This window comes from Prionailurus viverrinus, chromosome A2 (genome assembly GCF_022837055.1).
Source record: "Prionailurus viverrinus isolate Anna chromosome A2, UM_Priviv_1.0, whole genome shotgun sequence".
Taxonomy (NCBI): Eukaryota; Metazoa; Chordata; class Mammalia; order Carnivora; family Felidae; genus Prionailurus; species Prionailurus viverrinus.
The window spans coordinates 5,921,336-5,943,122 of NC_062562.1; the positions used below are offsets into that span (position 1 = coordinate 5,921,336).

General features: G+C 42.4%; 1 protein-coding gene across 1 annotated transcript; it reads left to right on the forward strand.

Moving 5' to 3' along the window:
• Positions 1-20,123: 20,123 nt before the first annotated feature.
• On the forward strand, positions 20,124-21,089 carry LOC125150055 (olfactory receptor 7D2). The gene has a single exon (XM_047829376.1). The coding sequence runs from the start codon at positions 20,151-20,153 to the stop codon at positions 21,087-21,089; it is 939 nt and encodes a 312-aa protein (XP_047685332.1). The 5' UTR covers positions 20,124-20,150.
• Positions 21,090-21,787: the final 698 nt, after the last annotated feature.

The following is a 21,787-nucleotide window of genomic DNA, read 5'->3' on the forward strand; positions in this document are numbered from 1 at the left end:
CTCGTTCGTTCATGAAGTCTTATCTTACCTAAGAGTCGTGATTTCTTTCGTTGAACAAAGTCTCCTCAGTAAATACCCTCCCTTCCCTGCTTCTACCACTGCTACTGGGACCATCTCTTTATTTATTTATTTTTTAGTTATTTTTAAGTAATCTCTACACCCAATGTGGGGCTCGAACTCACGACCCTGAGATCAAGGTGCCCCCAGGATCACATCATTAAAATGAATGTCCCACACCATGCAGGGTGGGGGGGCGGGTCTCCTCTGCATCATCCCCAACTCGGTTGTTCTACCTCTGTTGTGTAGTTCCTGTGAAAGGACCATCAGCCTCATGAGCATCTCCTTTCTGCCCTGTTAGCTGTGGTGTCTTCAAGTCCAGGGAAACAGAGAGAAGAGGGAAATCATGAGGAATTGCAGAATTTAATGATATTTTTTGCTCTCATGCCATTTACCAGTATCTGTTTGGTATCTTACCAGTATCTGGGAACGGAACATTCTCATCTGAAGTCTGACTCAGAGAAGGATGCTGTGCAAAGACTTTTATAGATAATTCTTCAACAATTATAGTAACGTCTCCATTGCTGTCCCAGTCTGTCCCTCTGTCACCATGATAATGATCAATGTACCATAATATGCTTCAGTCCCAAGGACTAAATCAGACCATACATTCTAATTATACCCTGCATGTTTGTATTGTAGTTCTTTCTATTTCTTTAGGTTAGGATGACTCTGCATCTTCTATTTCATTTTTATTTCATACTCCAAGCACTTAGCACAGTACCTGCTGCTCTGTCTCTATTGGTTGGATGAGTGACAGAAGAAATTTGCAGGGTACTACAAATTTGGTAAGGTATAATTTCCCTACCATAAAATCCTTTAACCAAGAACCATCTATCTTGAAGGCTTTTCAACTGAACATAAAGAGAATGAGAGCCCTTTTTTTTTTGCACTCTGTTAAAAAAAAAAAGAAGAAGTAAGCCTGGTTTCTGTTTGCATATTAGGTCTCTGCAACAGGAGGTAATTTCTAAACTCAGGGGCAGCTGTCTTCAATTTTATATACATTTAAGAAAAAGCATGCAAAGTTCCTAAACAGAAGAACAATGAAATTACAAAGAATTGGATCAATTGTTTAAAGTACATACAGGGGCACCTGGGTGGCTCAGTCGGTTAAGCATCCGGCTCTTGACTTTGGCACAGTTCACGATCTCACATCGGGCTCTGTGCTGACGGTGCATAGCCTGCTTGGGATTCTCTCTCTCCTTTCTCTGCCCGTCTCTCTGCAACACCCCCCCCCCCCAACTCCCTCTCTCTCAAAATAAATAAACTTAAAAAAAAACTTTTAGAACATAAAGTACATGCAATAATTATGTGTTTATCAATAATACCAAACAACATTTAAAGGCAAATTAGGGGTGCCTGGGTGGCTCAGTTGGTTGAGCATTTGACTTCGGCTCAGGTCATGATCTCGCGGTCTGTGAGTTCAAGCCCCACGTCGGGCTCTGTGCTGACAGCTCAGAGCCTGGAGCCTGCTTTGGATTCTGTGTCTCCCTCTCTCTCTGCCCCTCCCCTGCTCATGCTCTGTCTCTCTCTCTCTGTCAAAAATAAATAACTATTAAAAAATTTTTTTAAGAAAAGGCAAATTAAAGTCTGAAAGGAGGGAAAGTTATAATTTATAAGGAACCATAAAAGTGCAGTTTAATACATTAGCTTTTATTTTTATTTTTCCATTTTAGAGACAGTGTGTATGAGCAGGGAAGGGACAGAGGGAGAGAGAGGGAACCTTAAGTAAGCTCCACACTCAATGTGTAGCCCAGTGTGGGGAGGGGGTGCTCAATCCCACAGACCATGAGATCGTGACCTGAGCAGAAATCAAGAATTAGGCACTCAACCAACTAAGTCACCCAGATGCCCCTAATATATTAGCTTTTAAAAGCAGTAAGAAAATAGTAAGAAAAAAACAAATAGGTCATATTGGCCAAAAAAGACTTAAGTATGAAACTGTTGAAAACATTGCTGTTTATGGTACTTTTAGAATCACTGTAGAGTATCCTGTTCAATCATACTATTTAGAATATTGGCATTGGAGTATTTCTGTTGGAGTGCAATATTTTCAGGGCATTGCTGTTACTGTTAGGGTCTATTTTACTGTTAAGAGTATAATGTTTATAGTGGTGGACACTTTTCAAACTAAAAGGGTGGTTGAGGGAGCCTGGGTGTCTCAGTCCATTAAACGTCTGACTTCAGCTCAGGTCGTCTCATGGTTTGTGAGTTCGAGCCCCACGTCAGGCTCTGTGCTGACAGCTCAGAGCTTGGAGCCTCCTTTGGATTCTGTGTCTCCCCTTCTCTCTGCCCCTCCCCTGCTCATGCTCTGTCTCTCTTTGTTTCTCAGTAATAAATGTCATATATATATATATATATATATATATATATATATGTTGTTGAAAAACCTTGACTAACATGACATAGTGTCATGTCATTATAGTGTTAAGTAGAAAGAATGGATCAGGAAGAATAGAAAGCCATTCATGTAGAACAGTGGCAGTCTGGAGATGAACTGGGATGGGAAAGAAATTCACCAGAGTGTCCACATTGCTCATATCTGAGAGGTACCTATTTTCTTTCTTTTTTTTTTCTTTTTCTATATTAATTTTCCACAATGAGCATCATTGTTTGTGACCATAAAAATTTTTTTTTAAATGTTTATTCATCTCTGAGAGAGAGACAGAACATGAGCAGGAGGGGAGCAGAGAGCAGGAGAAGCAGAATCCGAAGCAGGCTCCAGGCTCTGAGCTGTCAGCACAAAGCCCGACACAGGGCTTGAACTCATGAACCACAAGATCATGACCTGAGCTGAAGTTAGACACTTAACCGACTGAGCCTACCCAGGCGCCCCTATTAAAAAAACTTTATGGAGAAATATGTTCACATATTTGAACAGATTTCAGGATGGCCCCTCCTCCCTGTGTCCCTGGGTAAGTCAGGAACACAGAAATCCCTGAATAAAAGATAACTTAGCATGAGCCATTATGCCAGGTCAAGAGGGGGAATGGCATTTGGAAGAGGGAAGAAAAGGGAATGCAGGAGTAAAAGAAATGGCAATTTAGAGATGAAACAAAAGGAAGAAGCTGTATAATAAGTCAGGATTCTCCAGGAAAATAGAACCAATGGACCTGCGAGCTGGAGACCCAGGAGAGCCAAGCTGTGGTTACGGTTTGAGTCTGAAGACCTGAGAACCAGGAGAGCTGATGCAGCTCCAGTCTGTAGCCTGGCAGGCTTGAGTTCTGGGAAGAGCTGACGTTTCAATTCCAGTCTGGAAGCAGAGGGAAGGGCCCCAGCCTGAAGGCAGTCAGGCAGAAAGAATGATGTCTTACTCAGCCTTTTTGTTTTTTCAGGCCTTCAACTGATCTAATGAGGCCCACCCCCATCAGAGAGGGCAATCTGCTTCACTCAGTCCAAATGTTAGTATCCTCCCGAAACACCGTCACAGACACATCAAGAAATGACCAAGTATTTACCGTCACAGAAGCATATAGATTATTACCAGTGATTCAGTTAAAACGTAGCAGCCTACACTAAAAGGCTCTCCACCTGGCTGCAACATTAACAAGTCTGATTGTGAATTGGGAGTAACGTTCACTGCCTGCAGGCCTCTGATGGGAGGCAGACAAGCTGATGACCCCAGCAAAGAATGGGAGATACTTGCTTTGATTCTGAGTATGTTGTCAGTGGTGGTGTGTGTGTGGCACACAGAATGAAAGATCTGATTTAGAGCAGATTTTTCAGATATGAGAGGAGCATAGTCAGCCTAGATGACAAAGGTTGATTTGATTGCTTCGGGACTCCAATGGATCACAGGAAGACAGATAAAAGGAACTGTCAACGAGAGGATGGAGGCCCACCACTCATAGGACATGGGGAGTCAGGAATGGGTGAGGACGGCTGTGCTGTAAGCCTTGTACATGAAAGTTGGTATTTAGGGAGACTCTGTCTTTGATATCAAAATGGCAGCAAGAACTTTCACTGGACGTCTTCACTCGCCAATGGGACTTTAGTTCAGGTCCTCATAGCTTCTCATTTGGGCTTCACATACATTGGCACCCTGCTAGCCCGTTATGCAGGGGAGTCAGGATGGCTCCAACCACATCATTGTTCACATCTTTAAAAGTCATTCAGTGGCTCAGTAGTCCTCCAGGGGAAGGTTCCAAACCCCACTGCCCTCCATGGTTTGGCCCCTGTGTTCTTGCTCTGGCTTCCTCACCCGTTCCACCAACCCCCTCCTGTCTTCTGATCCATCCTTTTTGTATTGAGGAGGAAATTACCCAAAGCTTTTAAATTACTCAAAAGGATAGCTGTGTTTCCTTTGAACATTACCTAAGAGTAATTGCCTAAGAGGTCAACTTAATTGTCCCATCTTCTGGGGGAATATTCCTTCTTTGGCTTGAGACCTAGACTCTGTGACATCGGTGCTAACACTGATTAATAAACTACACGTGATTTTTGTTCACTAGAGATGCAAATGTTTCCATTCAGCTAAGAAGATCACCCCAAAGTTTATTGTTCATTGCCCTGTGGGATATGTCCATCTGATAGAGAAGATAACCCCAAAAGCTATGGTTTTATTTTCCTGTATTTTTGCTTCCAACTTGGAAAATTAATGTCATTATTCCTTCCCTATCTATATAAATCCCTGTTCCCCAAATGCTCAGCAAACTAGCTTTACTCTCCTGGCTCCTTCATTAATAATTAAGTCTTTGACATACACTCACTATATATTTGTATGAGAGTCACATTTTTATCTATTGGAAAACAATGCTTTGCCATTAGATACTCCACGTTTCTTACAACGCTGGGTACATCCAGAGCAGTTTAGTAGCTCTGGACCTTTGCTTTTACCTCCCACTGGAGTCCCCTTTCTCCCTATTCACCTGGGAAAGTCCTATCCCTCCTTCCACTCTCTGTCCTGAAGTCTTCATTGACAGCCCCCAAGCAGTGCTGACCACTCTCTCTTTGCACTTCCTCTGCACCTTGGAGAAACTGGACCACACATGGGGCAAGCTGTCACATTGCATGCCTGGGTTTGTTCCCAAGGCTCTCATCCTCCCAGGGGAGTGACACATTTTAGTCAACTCCTTCTGTTCAGTACCTAGCTCAGTGTTAGGCACAAGGGAGATGCTCTGCAGATGTGGGAAGTTCCCTCTAGAAAACAAAAGGGAGGGATGTTCAAGTGGGTGAAGAGGGAGTGTGAAAGGGGAGACCCAGAAACAAGAGGCAGTGAAAGGAGAGCAGAGCTAGAGATGAGGTAAGAACATACAGTGCAGTGTGGCTTGGAGACACCTGTCTAGAGCCAGGGACGTCTATTCAATTTGGGTGGGCATTTCCTCCCTCTGCATCCCTATGTATGTGCCAAGAAAGCATGCAGGCAAAAAGCTTTGCCTGACCCCCTTCTTACCTCTTCACCACAGCAGTTTCTGAGCCAGTGCCAGGGCATCACAATGGAATTGCTAAAGGTTTGGGCTCTATTATATTAGCTTCTCCCAATGGAAGACAAATACACACAGAGAAGCAGGGACAAAGAGCTGAGCATGGGGACTCAGGGCCACAATGATACCTGGCGTGGCCCAAGGGCCTTTCCTTCTGGTATGGGAGTGGTGAGTCTGAGGTGAAATCATTTGGGACTGAATTCCCTCACTTCTCATTAAATAAATGGCTGTTTTGATTGTCTGTTTCTGGAGACTCCCCACCCCCTCTCAAGGGTCAGAGAGGTGATCTTTTCTGCTGTGTCTACCCACAGGGAGCAGAGTTGGAGCCACATGGAGGATCCATGCCACCCCACCTAGCATACACGTCCTTCAGCCACAGTCCTCAGTCCCCACTGGGTCTTTCTCTTCCTAAGGGAACATCTCACTCCATCTCTGGTTCTGTACAAATCTAAGGATCAAGAAACATCTTTGGTCAAGTCTTGCTTGTCCAGAGCAAGGTTCTCCAAGGTTCCCAGGGATGCCTACAGACTACTTTCTGGAACAAAAATCAAAGCAGTGGAGAGAAGGGGGAGAGAGGGTGAGAGGGGGGCCAGCTTTCCAAAGGCCACCAGAGTGACAGCGCAATGATCTTGACCACACTCAGACCTAAACGGGCACATGACCCCCATTGTGTCTTGAGAGAGCGAGCCTGAGGTCAGGAGAGTCTGGATGACTAGTGTGTCAGGACCTTCACAGAACCCTGTGACCTACTTTGCAGTCAGCCTAGCAGATGCCCTCTTGTTCACTTGGAATTCAGCATAAAAATATTTTTTGAGCACCTTCAATAGATATTGAGCACATATATGATGGAGCAGTAAACAAGACAAGGACTCTGTCCTTATGGAATTGCCTTCTAGTTGTAGATGGCGTTATGCATGGAGACAAAGGATAAACAAATTAACTGTTTTTTTTTTTTTTTTGAGAGATAGAGAGTAAGCAGGGGAGGGGCAAAGAGAGAGAGGGGGAGAGAGAGAAAATCGAAAGCAGGCTCCATGCTGTCACTGTAGAGCTTGACACGGAGCTTGAACCCATGCACCTTGAGATCATGATCTGAGCCAAAACCAAGAATCAGACAACCGACTGAGCCATCCAGGGGCCCCACAAATTAACAGTTTAATAGATAATGACTCATCTGATTAAAATAAAACAGGGTTATGTGCTGGAGGATGCCTGGGGGCTTCTCAGAGGAGGTGACATTTGGAGCTAAGATTCAAATGATGAGAAGTGCCAACCATGCAAAAGATTCGGGGAGAAAAGCGTATCTGGCACTCGTGGGAGAGGAAAGAACATGTGCAAAGATCCTGAGGCATGAACTCATTTGCCATGATTGAGTCACAGGTCTGTGTTGTGGAAGAATAGTGACCAATGTGGAAAATGGTGTGAGATTGTGTGGTCAAAAATCAAGGCCCGTGTCAGGAGTTAGGGTTTTAACATAAGAGAAATGGGAAAGCACTGGAAGGCTTTATAGCCAACATGATATGATGTGATGCTCTTTTTTGCTTAAGTTTTCTCTGGCTGCTATGTAGAAAATTCAGGATTTCGGGATATCAAGTCATTCCACGTTCCAGTGTCCTTAGATAGAAGATTGGTATTGTATTCATCAAAAACTTGCCAATCGAATAAAAATTCATATTCTTTACTAAAGAACAGTGACCAGGGGTGCCGGGGTGGTTCAGTTGGCTAAGCGACCAACTTTTTGTTTTTAAATGTTTATTTATTTTTGAGAAAGAGAGAGACGAGGGGGGGGGGAGGGGCAGAGAGAGAGGGAGACACGGAATCCGAAGCAGGCTCCAGGTTCCGAGCTGTCAGCACAGAGCCCAACACGGGGCTCGAACTCATGAACCGTGAGATCATGACCTGAGCCGAAGTTGGACACTTAACTGACTGAGCCACCCAGGTGCCCTGCAACCAACTTTTGATTTCAGCTCAGGTCATGATCTCAAGGGCATGGGATCAAGCCCCAGTCAGACTTCATGCTAGGCGTGGAGGTTACTTGGGATTCTTGATCCTTCTGCCCCTCCCCTGTTCGTTCTCTCTCTCTCTCTCTTAAAAAAAAAAAAACAAAACACAGTGACCAAATATTTATTAAATTTCAAACATCCTTTAGTGCCACACGCTTCCTAGAGATAGATGGGTGCTATATTCTCCTTTCCCAAAAAGGAACATGAGCAGAGAGAGGTTGAGAGATTTACACACACTGCATATAGGGGGTGAAAGATTCAGACTCAAACGTTCATCTCCTCATTCCCATCCCAGGGCTCTGTCCTGCCCCACCAGAGCTAAATGAGTGATCTGTTCAAACTTGCTTCGTCCCAGATGGGCAAACAGAGGCAGAACCAATGATTCCTTCTCTCTGGAGTCAGTGAGCTCACCTGTGATTTATGGACGTGAGCCAGTCCATAACACAGGGGCCAGTATGGCACTAACATTTCAGATTATAGGATTTTCTACAAGTAGTATAGTGCCTTTTACAGCCCAGTAAGCATTCTGAGATATGGAAATTTTCATGTGGGGCTATCATGGGATCATCCTCTTAAATGTTTTTTCCAGTATGATCTCATTTATATAAAGGCCCAAAATGGACAAATCAAATTTCGGTGATGGAGGTCAGAATAGCAGTGATCTTTAGGGAGTAATGTAAGATACTTCTGGGGTGCTGGTTATGTTCTATAGCTTAATCTGGTTGGTGGTTACACAAGTATGTCCACTTCATAACATTTTATTGAGCTGAATATACATATGATTTGTTTACCTCTTCTGTTATATTTCAATTAAAACACTTACTTTAAAAATTGCCAGGGGCGCCTGGGTGGCTCATCGGTTAAGTGTCCGACTTCGGCTCAGGTCATGATCTCACGGTTCATGAGTTCGAGCCCCGCGTCGGGCCCTGTGTTGACAGCTCGGAGCCTGGAGCCTGCTTCGAATTCTGTGTCTCCCTCTCTCTCTGCCCCTCCCCTGCTCATGCTCTGTCTCTGTCTCAAAAATAAATAAAAACATAAAAAAAATTTTTAATTGCCAGGACGCATCCTTAGTTCAAACCTCTCCTTGTAAGCAACAGAATCATTCTTCCTACACAGATTTTAAGGATAATTTTGATTGCATACCTCGATAATAATAAGATGTGGTTGATAGCAACTATTTTTTAATTTAAATTTTAATTAACATACAGTGCAATATTGGTTTCAGGAGTATGATTCAGTGATCCATCACTTACATCACCCAGTCCTCATCACAAGTGCCCTCCTTAGTACCCATCACCCATCTAGCCCATCCCCCACCTCCCTCCATCACCCATAGTTTGTTCTCTATCGTTAAGAATCTCTTATGGTTTGTTTCCCTCTCTTCTCTTCCTCCCCAACTTCCCATATGTTCATCTGTTTTGTTTCTGAAATTCCACATCTGAGTGAAATCATATGGTATTTGTCTTTCTCTAATGACTTATTCCACTTAGCATAATACATTCTAGCTCCATCCACATCATTGCACATGGCAATATTTCATTCTTTTTGATGGCTGAGTAATATTCCATTATATATACACCACATCTTTTTAAAATTTTATTTTGTTATTTTATTTTTTTTATTTTTGAGAGAGAAACAGACAAAGCATGATTGGGGGGGTGCATAGAGAGAGAGGGAGACACAGAATCTGAAGCAGGTTCCAGGCTCTGAGCTGTCAGCACAGAGCCCAGTGCAGGGCTCGAATCCATGAGTCATGAGATAATGACCTAAGCTGAAGTGAGACACTCAACCAACTGAGCTACTCAAGTGCCCCATAAATTTTATTTTGCTTTAATTCAAGTTAGTTAACATACAGTGTAGTATTGGTTTCAGGAGTAGAACCTAGTGATTCATCACTTACATGTGTCACCCAGGACTCATCCCAACAAATGCCCTCAATGCCCATCACCCATTCAGCCCATCCCCACCCCACCTTCCCTCCAGCAACCTTCAGTATGTTCTCTGTATTTAAGAACCTCTTGGGGCACCTGGGTGGCTCAGTTGGTTAAGCATCCGACTTTGGCTCAGGTCACGATCTTGCAGTCCGTGAGTTTGAGCCCCGTGTCGGGCTCTGTGCTGACTGCTCAGAGCCTGGAGCCTGTTTCAGATTCTGTGTCTCCCTCTCTCTCTGACCCTCCCCCGTTCATGCTCTGTCTCTCTCTGTCTCAAAAATAAATAAACATTAAAAAAAATTAAAAAAAAAAGAATCTCTTATGGTGTGCCTTCCTCTCTGTTTTTATCTTATTTTTCCTTCCCTTGGCCTATGTTCATGTATTTTGTTTCTTAAATTCCACATATGAGTGAAATCATATGGTATTTTTCTTTCTCTGACTGACTCATTTCAGGTAGCATAGTACACTCTGGCTCCATCCATGTGGTTGCAAATGGCAAGATTTCATTCTTTTCATGGATAAATAATATTCCATTGTATATGTATACCACATCTTCTTTATCGATTCATTAGTCGATGGACATTTGGGTTCTTTCCATGATATGGCTATTGTTGATAATGCTGCTATAAACATTCGGGTGCATGTACACTTTTGAATCTGTATTTTTTGTATCCTTTGGGTAAATACCTAGTAGTGCAATTGATGGATTGAAGGGTAGTTCTATTTTTAGTTTCTTGAGGAACCTCCATACTGTTCTCCAGAGTGGCTGCACCAGTGGAGAGCAACTGATTTTGTAACAGGACAACACATGTAGACAATTAATAATAAAAATGAACAGGGGCACCTGGGTGGCTCAGTCAGTTAAGTGTCTGGCTCGTTTTCGGCTCAGGTCATGATCTCACTGTTCATGAGATCAAGTCTCCCTGTGGTAAGAGTGCAGAGCCTGCTTGGGATTCTCTCTCCCTCTCTCTCTCTCTATCCTTCCCCTGCTCGTTCATGCTCTCACTCTTTCTCTCTCTCTCAAAATAAATAAACATTTTTAAAAAGTAGTAAAAATGAACATGCGTCAATTTTAGAAGCCAGACAACTGTTCTCCACTAACATACCACACAGATATTCACACCTGTACAGTATGGAGCAAAAACACTGATTTCCATTGGATTATCATAATAAGAAACTGATAAAATGATCTCTCTCCCTCAGGTAATGCCATGTGTCAGTTAAAGTGTTTGAAGTAGATGAATGGAGTTTACAAAGACACGTAAAACACAGGGTTGTGGTAAATGAGTAAGATTACGGGGAAATATGTGTAATATACTATTTAGGTGAACATTAGGTGCTTTTTAGGTAAGATTTTGTGAAACCTGTTTATGGATACATAAATCAATGCTGACATTATGGAAACATTGACAGGAAAATACACCCACCAAACTCTTGGCATGGTAGCTATTGGGAGTAAGATCTGCAGAGGAATAGTATCATGCAAGAATACCAAGAAAACTCAAATTTTACTGGTAATAATTTAAATTTGTTTTATGTATATTTTTGGCAGAGAGAGAGAGAGAGAGAGCATGACCAGGGGAGGGGCAGAGAGAGAGGGAGACACAGAATCCGAGGCAGGCTCCAGGCTCCGAGCTGTCAGCACGGAGCCTGACATGGGGCTCGAACCCACAAACCGTGAGATCATGACCTGAGTCGAAGTTGGATGCTCAACCAACTGAGCCACCCAGGAGCCCTTTACTGGTAATAATTTAAATCTCTATGAGTCCTGAAGCTAATAATCCTGAGTGTTAATACTTTTAATATAGGTAGTAGATATTAATGAGAGTGATAATAGGTAATATTAATGAAAAATTTCTCAGTGCCAAGCACTATCTCAGGCAGTTTCTCAACTCTGGATGTTAGGACTTTCAAACACCTCATATGTAGAAATTCTGATTAAATTGGTTCTAGGCTGAAGCTGGTGGCAGTAAATGTATTTTTTAATTTTTTTTCTAATGTTTATTTATTTTTGAGACAGAGAGACAGAGAGAGACAGAGTGTGAGCCATGAAGGGGCACAGAGAGAGAGGGAGACACAGAATCTGAAGCAGGCTCCAGGCTCTGGGCTGTCAGCACAGAGCCCGACATGGGGCTCGAACCCACAAACTGTGAGGTCATGACCTGAGCCGAAGTCTGGCGCTCAACCGACTGAGCCAGCCAGGCACCCTGCCAGTGGCAGTATATTTACAATATCCACAGGTAGGGTGCCTCGATGGCTCAGTCGGTTGAGCATCTGACTCTTGATTTGGGCTCAGGTCGTGATCTCTCAGTCGTGAGACCGGAGCCCCCAGTCAGGCTCTGCACTGAGCATGGAGCCTGAGATCAAGAGTTGCATGCTCTACTGGGACCAGGTACCAGTCAGGCACCCCTACAATGACTTTTTAATTTTTTTTTTTTAACATTTATTTATTTTTGGGACAGAGAGAGACAGAGCATGAACGGGGGAGGGGCAGAGAGAGAGGGCGACACAGAATCGGAAACAGGCTCCAGGCTCTGAGCCATCAGCCCTGAGCCTGATGCGGGGCTCGAACTCACGGAGCGCGAGATCGTGACCTGGCTGAAGTCGGATGCTTAACCGACTGCGCCACCCAGGTGCCCCTACAATGACTTTTTAGATACAACACCAAAGATACAATTCATCAAAGAAATCATTGATAAGTTGAATTTTATTGAGATTAAAAACTTCTGCCCTGAGAAAGAGAATCCTGAGAGAATCAGAAAATAAGCCACAGACTGGGGAGGGGGAAATTGCAAAAAACACAACTGACAAAGGACTGCCATCCAAAATATGCAAGGAACTCTTAAAACTCAACAGTAAGAGAACAATCTGGTTTAAAATTTGGCCAAAGACCTGAACAGAAATCTCACCAAAGAAGATATGAGCATATGAAAAGATGCTCCACATGATGTGTCATCAAGAAAATGCAAATTAAAATGACAGTGACATATCACTGCATACCTATTAGAATGGTGAAAATCCAGAACAGTGACGACACCAAATGCTGACAAGGATATGGAACAAGGGACCTCTCATTCATTGCTGGTGGGGATGCAAAATGGTACAGCCACTTTGGAAGAGAGTTTGGTGGTTTCTTACAAAACTAAACGTATTCTTACATGTTCCAGCAGTTACACTCCTTGGAATTTACCCAAAGGACTGGAAAACTTATATGCACACAAAATCCTGCACATGGATGTTTGTGGTTTCTTTATTCATAATTGCCAAAAGTTGGAAGCAACCAAGATGTCCTTCAATGGGTGAATGGATAAATAACGTGTGGTGTGTCCAGACAGTGGATTATCATTCAGCACTAAAAAGAAATCAACTATCAAGCCATGAAAAGATGTGGAGGAACTTGGGGGGTGGGGGAGAGAGGAAAGTGGGTGATGGGCATTGAGGAGGGCACCTGTTGGGATGAGCACTGGGTGTTGTATGGAAAACAATTTGACAATTAAATTATATTTAATATAAAAAAAATAAATAAACTACAATAAAAGAAAAGTGTTTCAGCGTTCACCTGAAGGTCATGAAAAATATGGTGGGAATCTTTAGCACCATCATAAACTGCATATTGTTACCAGACTAAAAAGTACAAGAAGATGTCCATATTGGGAAAAAGATATAATAAAGGTGCTTGGGTTAGAAAAAGCACATACTACTCAGGTTCATAACACTATCCCTTCAGGGAATGCAAAACTGAAAGTGGTTAAACATTTGATAAGAATCAAGCCCCTGAGGTTGCCACAAGGACCTCCAGCAGAGAAGAACATGTATGGCATGTGCCTCAAGAGCACTGGGGAATTAGTAATGGGGTGGCATCTAAACCCTATAGATCAGGAAGCAGTTAAGTCCTATTGCCAGAGAAATTTCATTTTTAAAAACGTAAATCATTTTTATTTAAATACAGTGTGAGGGGTGCCCAGGTGGCTCAGTCGGTTAAGTGTGCGACTTCAGCTCAGGTCATGATCTCACATTTCATGGGTTCAGTCTCTCTCTCTCTGCCTCTTTCTCTGCCCCTCCCCTGCTCTCTCTCCCTCTCTCTCTCAAAAATAAACATTAAAAAATTTTTAAGTGGTTAACATGGCAGATTTTATGTGTATTTTACCACAACTTAAAAAAACTCTGTTGTTTATACACAAACCTTTATTTCCTTGTTGATATTACATTTCAACTTTCATAACTGAGTGTATCGTCCTGTGTGTATGTTGCAGACCATCTCATTACTACAACAGATTCGTTCAGTTTGAGTGATTTTCTTTTTTTTTTTTTTTTTTTTTTTTTTTTGTTATTTTATTTTTGGGACAGAGAGAGACAGAGCATGAACGGGGGAGGGGCAGAGAGAGAGGGAGACACGGAATCAGAAACAGGCTCCAGGCTCTGAGCCATCAGCCCAGAGCCTGACGCGGGGCTCGAACTCGCAGACCGCGAGATCGTGACCTGGCTGAAGTCGGACGCTTAACCGACACGCACCAATGTAACATGATAATGTCTTCATAAGAATTAAAGCACAAGTTACAGGGATACCATGTAGATTGTAATTGGGAATTAAATCGAAATATTTCCTTTCCCTTACAGTACAATTCTTTTTTTCTAGTTTAGAAAGCAAGTATGAACGCGTTTTGAATTCCAAATGAAGTATGGTGCAGAGCTGAGTGGAGACGCAGGAAGGTATACAATGAGCACAATGTAAAGAAACAGAGACTGAAGAAGGTGTGTCCGCATGGATGGCAGTTACAATTTGCTGCGATGGAGCAAAATGAAAAAAGATGTGTTTTGTAAAAACTTTTCAGAAACAATACGGTGGACAAAGTTAAGAGATGTTCTTAGGAAATAATTAATGAATCCGATGAGTTTCCTGTCAAAGGTCAAAACGTTGATTAATTTTGTCACCTGAAATCAGGTGACCAATGTCTAGCAGAAGTTCTTTTTTTAACTTGTTTTGTTGGTATTGTGGTAAAATATAATGTGTGCATATATTATATATGTGACATAAAAGATACCATTTTAACCACTTTTAGTGCAGCTCAGTGACGTTAAGTGCATCGACATTGTTGTGCAACCATCCCCCCCATCCACCTCCAGAACTTTCTCATCTTCTCCAACCAAAACTCGGTCTCCATTAAACACTAACTCCCCCAACCCCTGTCCAAACCCTGGCTCCCACCATCTGCTTTCTGTCTCTCTGAATATGACTACCCTGGGGACTTCGTGTAAGCTGAAGGATACAATATCTGTCCTTTCTTGAGTGGTCTGTTTCACTCAGCACAATGTCTTCAAGGTTCATCCATGTTGTTGTATGTGTCAGGACTTCCTTCCTGTTTTAGGCTGAGGAATATTCCTTGTATGTATACACATTCATCGGTCTATGGACCCTTGGGTGGCTTTCACCTCTTGGCTATGCAAATAGTGCTGCCAAGAACACGGGTGTAAAACCAACAGAAGTTTTAAAGCCATTCCCCGCCCCTCCCCCCATCTGAGCTTGTAGCTTTGGTCAGCTATATATATAGCTCAGAATCTTACACACAAAATAAGGAGAAAGACTTTTAGACAAATAAAACAGAAAAAACATATTTTTTCAGTTATCAAAGTTTTGTTAGGAAATTATCAGGAAAAGACAAAAAGGATATTTTTACCGTGAACGGTTCAACTAAGGCACTAAACAATTGCCCACAGACTAAAGACCTTTCTTAGAGTATCAGAGAAAATTTGTTCAAAATCTGAAAAACTGCAAATATCTCTCTTTAACTGAGACTTGCAGTAGAAGGGACCCTGTCCAATTAATGTTTTGATACACTTTGTCTCAAAGAATTTCTAAATTTATTAAGGAATGTGTTCAATTCATAGCTTTAAAAATATGAATTCCTGGGGCGCCTGGGTGGCTCAGTTGGTTGAGCGTCCGACTTCAGCTCAGGTCACTATCTCACGGGTCCATGAGTTCGAGCCCTGCGTCGGGCTCTGGGCTGATGGCTCAGAGCCTGGAGCCTGCTTCCGATTCTGTGTCTCCCTCTCTCTCTGCCCCTCCCCCATTCATGCTCTGTCTCTCTCTGTCTCAAAAATAAATAAATGTTAAAAAATACATATATGAATTCCTGGCACAGGTTTTTTTGAATCTTGCCATAGTGAAGTTACTGCTCTCTAAGACTATTTACAAAAAGGGATGAAGATATTTCCTATATGGTATTTGAAGTCTTGTACTTATGGTTCCAACAGCTGTTGGATTATACCACTGAGATTACACGTTTGTTAAATTTTATATATATATATATATATATATATATATATATATATATATATGGTAGCAAGCTATGATTTTAATACTTGGGGACAGGCAATTGCTTTTGCTTACTAAAGTTGTGTTAATAACACATCGGACTTTGATTTCACCACTCCAGTTTTAATTTACCCAACTAATTAAAAGTGATACATTTCACTTGCAATTACAATTCCTGACGAAGCATTCTGCACTGCACTCAAGTCAGTTTTCTCACTGCCCTAGCCCCAGTACAAGCAGACTCATCTCCACCACCCCACTAAATCACTTTCTATTATATTTCCATGTCAATGAGTCCAAAGGACATTGTGCAGCCTTTATTACTCGACCTAGTATCATCATTTTACACGGTTCGCCCTCCCTCTCTTGAAACAGGACTGTGTTTATCTACACAGCATGTTCAACACCGTGTAGCCTACACAGTCACAACGTGGTCACAAGGGATTCACTGAGACAGATGCATCTCTCTTTTCTTCTGTGTTACTTTGAGACCCTAAGTGCTGTGGCTATGGGGGAATGGGTCTTTGCAGCAGGGACACATTCCTGAGGGGGAACGCTTTGCCTCAAAGCCAAAGCCATAGTGATGAAACATCCTCCAAGAAGGAGGAGGCCCATGGAGGCAGAGAGATCCATCTGGCTCCAAAACTGCCTTCCTGGAAACAGAATTAGCACACATGGTTCTGTTGTGCCATTTTCTCCCTACCCCTCCCTCCCAAGGGAGCGGAATGAGTGGAAGAACAGAACATCAGAGGAACAATTTATTTAATGAGGAGTGATGAGAAATCATCCCCCAGGGACTTGAGAAACTATAAATACTTCCCTAGCACCCTCACCCACAGTGCAGTGACGCCTGACCAGGAGGAGTCCACACCTTGCCTCTCTCACAGACATGATTTGGTGATAGGTTCCATCTCCCCGTCATTCTCTGGTAGAGTCTATCTTCAGCATCCAACAGAGGAGAAAGACGTGGCACAAGTATTTCTTTATGCAATGCCAGCCAATTGAGTCACACTGTCCTAGTGAGTACTAGGTATGAAAGGAGGGTAAAAATGCGATAGGGGAAGGAGGTAACAGGGTTGATGATGACTCATGGCCCTTTTTATTTTTAACTTCTGGAATTTATCTCTCTGATTATTTATGTCTTTTTAGATTCCATTGCTGCTATTTCTGTCACCTCCAGCTCTAAGGTGCCCTCATTCTGGAAACTAGTGACTTTCTCAGTGTCACTGGCGTTGACACTCCCTCAAATGGACTCTTAACAGTTTCTAACGCACCTGCTTGCACCTTCCTTGTTCTCCTCTAGTGCAGTAGTTCTCAAAGTGGGGTTCCTGGAGCAGCAGTGGTATCTTCTGGGAGCTTGTTAGAAATGCATATTCCCAGGCCCTGCCCAAGACATGCTGACAGAAACTCTGGGGGGAGACCCAGAAATCTGCTTTAGTAAGTCCTCCAGGTGATTCTAATGCATGCAGTAATTGGAGAATCTCCACTCCAGCAAGGTATCTCCTTCTCCACCCCACCGCCATCATGGGGTTTCTCCCAGGTTGTATACACTCTGTGATTCATGGAGTGGGTACTGAATGCCCACTCTGGGCCAGGTGTTATCTGTGTCATCATTGTGACTGTGAATAGATCTGTCTCTTATTTTTCTTAATGATGGTTTACAGGTACATAAGGAGTTAATGACACTGATTAATTCTAATTGTGTTTAAGTTGACTTTCTTTGGTGTTCTAAGCAGACAATCACATCGGCAGCTGATAGTAACCAGATTTGCTTTTGATTTCCTAATATTATATTTTATCCGCTCTTCTGTCTTATGGCATTTCTTTTGAATTATTGAATTATTGAATAATTATTGAATTATTGAATTATTTCTTTTGAACATTTAAACAATGTTAAATCATTATAACAGGCGTGGATTAGGGGACTATGCTGGTGGTCAGGGAGGGTTCAGGGAAGGCTCCTCTGAGGAAGTGATAGAAGTGAGGAAGTGATGATTCATCTGAGAAATAAGAATAGGAATGATCACGGGAAGACAAAGGCCCCAGCAGAGAGGGCAGTACTTACACAGGCTTACATGTACTTACATGGCTGGGGGAAGAATCACAGCATTTTTAGAATTCCCAAGAAGGCAAAAGTGTTGGTTCTTCAGGAGTGAAAGGCCAGTGTGGTGCTTAATAAAACTGGGAATTCAGAAGGAACCAGCATATGCAGGCATGCCTGGAAAAGAAAGAAAATCTCAGACCAGCCTCCCTTGTGGGCACAGAGGCAGACATCCTCAGATGAAAGCACCTTCCAGAGAAGATTTGTGTTTGCTTCCACCTGAGACCCAGAATACAATTCACTCAGGACCACTTCAGACGGATCCCTCTGACTGAAGTTTCTAGGGGAGGGTGAAGTGTAGTGTTAGAAGTCTGACTCTTTCCTGACAGCACCTTATGGATGGATTCTCTTCCTTTTTTTTGTTGCCACTCGGCATTGTATGAAAATGCTACTTTTTAACTTTTAATTGTGACCTCCTTTCAGATTTACAGAAAAGTCGACAGAACAATATAAATAGCTCCTATGTATATCCTTTACCAGATCCCCCCAAAGTTAAATTTTGCTATCTTTACTTTTTTCTTCGTCCACTTTTCTCTCTGCCTTTGTCTTCGTGTGTGCGTGTGTCTTCAGAGCCATTTGTGAGAAAGGTGCACTACAAATGTGGTACCTCTTTACCACAAGCTCTTTGGTTATTTCCTAAAGTCAAAGATATTTTCTTCACATAGCCACGGCACAATGATCAAAATCAAGATAGTTGCATTAATCTAATGCTACTCTCAAATTTACAGAATGTTGACAGTTACAACTTTTGATGGTTATCCTAAGAATGTCATCTGTAGCAAAAGAAAATCCAAGATCATGCATTTCATTCGGTTGTCATGTCGCTCCCTTTCTTTTTAAGTTTATTTATTTATTTCGAGAGAGGAGAGGGACAGAGAGAGAGGGACAGAGAGAGAATCCCAAGCAGGCCCCACACTGGAGCCCAACTTGGGGTTTGAACTCACAAACCATGAGATCATGACCTGAGCAGAAATCAAGAGTCAGATGCTTAACCTACTGAGCTGTTGACATGTCTCTTAAACTTCCTTTAATTGGGAACTGTTCCTAGACTCTCTTTGTATTTGATGACACTGGCATTTTTGAAGGGCACAGGTCAGAAACTGTGTAGAATGTCTCTCAATTTGGGTTTGTCTGATGCTTCCTAGTCTTTAGATTGAAGTCCTGCATCTTTGGGAGGAATCCCACAGAAGTAACGTTGGGTCCTTTCCAGTACCTCCTACCAGGAGGTATGTGATGTTGCTGTGTCCTATTTTGAAGCTCCATGACCATATGACAGGACTATTATAAAATGGATGCTTATGGGGCGCCTGGCTGGCTCAGCTGGCAGAGCACATGAGTCTTGATCTCAGGGTTGCAAATTCGAGCCTCATGTTAGGTATAGAGATTACTTAAAAAGTAATAAAATATTTAAAAAGAAGTCATTTTTAAAAATAAAATAGATTGGATGTTTGAGGAGCCTGGGTGGCTCAGTCGGTTGAGTGTCTGACTTCAGCTCAGGTCATGATCTCACGGTTCCTGAGTTGGAGCCCCATGTCGGGCTCTGTGCTGACAGCTCAGAGCCTGGAGCATGCTTCAGATTCTGTGTCTCCCTCTCTCTCTGCCACTCCTCCACTCACGTTCTGTCTCTCTCTGTCTCTCAAAAATAGATAAACATTTAAAAAATTAAAAAAAAAAGAATGGATGCTCAAGATAGGTGATTGGGAATTCTAGACCCTATTCTGTAGGATTCCATTTTGGTTGTGTTATAAAATGGATTTTTTTTTTAAATATAGTTGACACACATAATATGGATTTTTAAAGGCTTTTTTTAAGGTTTTTATTTAAATTCCAGTTAGTTAACATACAGTGTAATATTAGTTTCAGTTAAAGAATTTACTAATTTAACACTTACATACAATACCTGGTGCTCATCACAAGTGGGTGCCTTAATCCCCATCATCACCCATTCCCGCCCCTCACCTCCCTTCTGGCAACCCTCAGTTTGTTCTCTATAGTTAAGAGTCTGTTTCCTGGTTTGTCTCTCTCTCTCTCTCTTTTTTCCCTTTGCTTGTTTGTTTTGTTTCTTAAATTCCACATATGAGTGAAATCATATGGTATTTGTCCTTCTCTGACTGACTTATGTCGCTTAAGAAGGGTGGTTGCCATAAGAAACTCCATGTTTTTGGGTTTCACTTATAAGTGAATGGAGACCGATTTAGACAGAATGACTGACTTCATAAATGAATTGAGCGAAAGCCATGGTCAACATTTTCATTACATGGAGGGTGCTGGTTTGCTACAAATCGACGTTGCTCTTGTGTCTTCCTTCATAGATATATCAGGTACATGGAAGTAGGAAACCAAACAGGAATTTTAGAGTTCATCCTCCTTGGGTTCTCTGAAGATCCAGAACTGCAGCCCTTCATATCTGGGCTGTTCCTGTCCATGTTCCTGATCACTGTGCTTGGGAACCTGCTCATCATCCTGGCCATCTGCTCTGACCCCCACCTCCACACACCCATGTACTTCTTCCTCTCCAACTTGTCCTTGGTCGACATCAGTTTCAGCTCCACCATCGTGCCCAGGATGCTGGTGAGCATCCACACAGAGAACAAAGCCATCTCTTATATGGACTGCCTCACTCAGGTCTATTTTTCCATGTTTTTTCCTATCCTGGACACTCTCCTCCTGACCGTGATGGCCTATGACCGGTTTGTGGCCATCTGCCACCCCCTGCACTACATGGTCATCATGAACCCACCCCTCTGTGGCCTGCTGGTTTTTGTTACCTGGTTTATTGGTGTCATGACCTCCCTTCTTCATATCTTTCTGATGATGCATCTGAGATTCTGTGGAGATCTCAAAATTCCACATTTCTTCTGTGAACTGACACAGATTCTCAAGTTGGCCTGCTCTGACACCTTCCTGAACCGCACATTGATATACTTTATGACTGGTGTGCTAGGTGTTTTTCCCCTTGTCGGGATCCTTTTCTCCTACTCACGAATTGCTTCATCCATAAGGAAGATGTCTTCAGCTGGGGGAAGGCAAAAAGCATTTTCCACCTGTGGCTCTCACCTCTCAGTGGTTTCTTTATTTTATGGGACAGGTGTTGGAGTTTACTTCACTTCTGCAGTGACTCACTCCCCCAAGAAAGTCTCAGTGGCCTCGGTGATGTACACCGTGGTCACTCCTATGTTGAACCCCTTCATCTACAGCCTGAGGAACAAGGATGTGAAGGGGGCACTGGGAAGGCTTTTCAGTAGAGTGGCTTCTTGTCTGTGACGGATCTGCTGGCCCCAAGACTACGAAATTTTATGGATCCTAAGAGCAAAAACTTTGATTCTGGAGTTTACTCTTGAATCTTACACACCTTTCACCCAATTCTGAAGGATCAATGACTTCTCTCTCCTAGTTTTTACAAATTTTTAAACAACCAATTTCCTCATAATTTATGTGATGATATTTCTGCCCCATCTGTTGTCCCAAAGTTATGTCCTCCACTTTCTTTCTTACTTCCTCACTGGTGAGTTCCAACCTGGATTTGGAGTGTTAACTTCAGCCTTGTTGTCGGAAATGTTGATGGAGAGTGCAGTTGTTCATATTAACTTATTCCTATGTGTTTTATTGTGGGTTTGTGTTGTTCATGTGCATGTATTACCAACAGTGTTCTGGAGTTTTTTTTTAAACTGGATAAAATATGATTTTAAAACATAATAAAATAAAGTCAATGTTTTAGTGCTTATTGTATGGTAAACCTATGTTAGCTGCTCTCTATTTTCTTAAGTATCTTCCTCAATGGAAATGATTACTGTCTCCATTAAAAACATTTTTTTTATTTTTTTTTTTATTTTTTTTTATTTTTTTTTTTTTTATGAAATTTATTGACAAATTGGTTTCCATACAACACCCAGTGCTCATCCCAAAAGGTGCCCTCCTCAATACCCATCACCCACCCTCTCCTCCCTCCCACCCCCCATCAA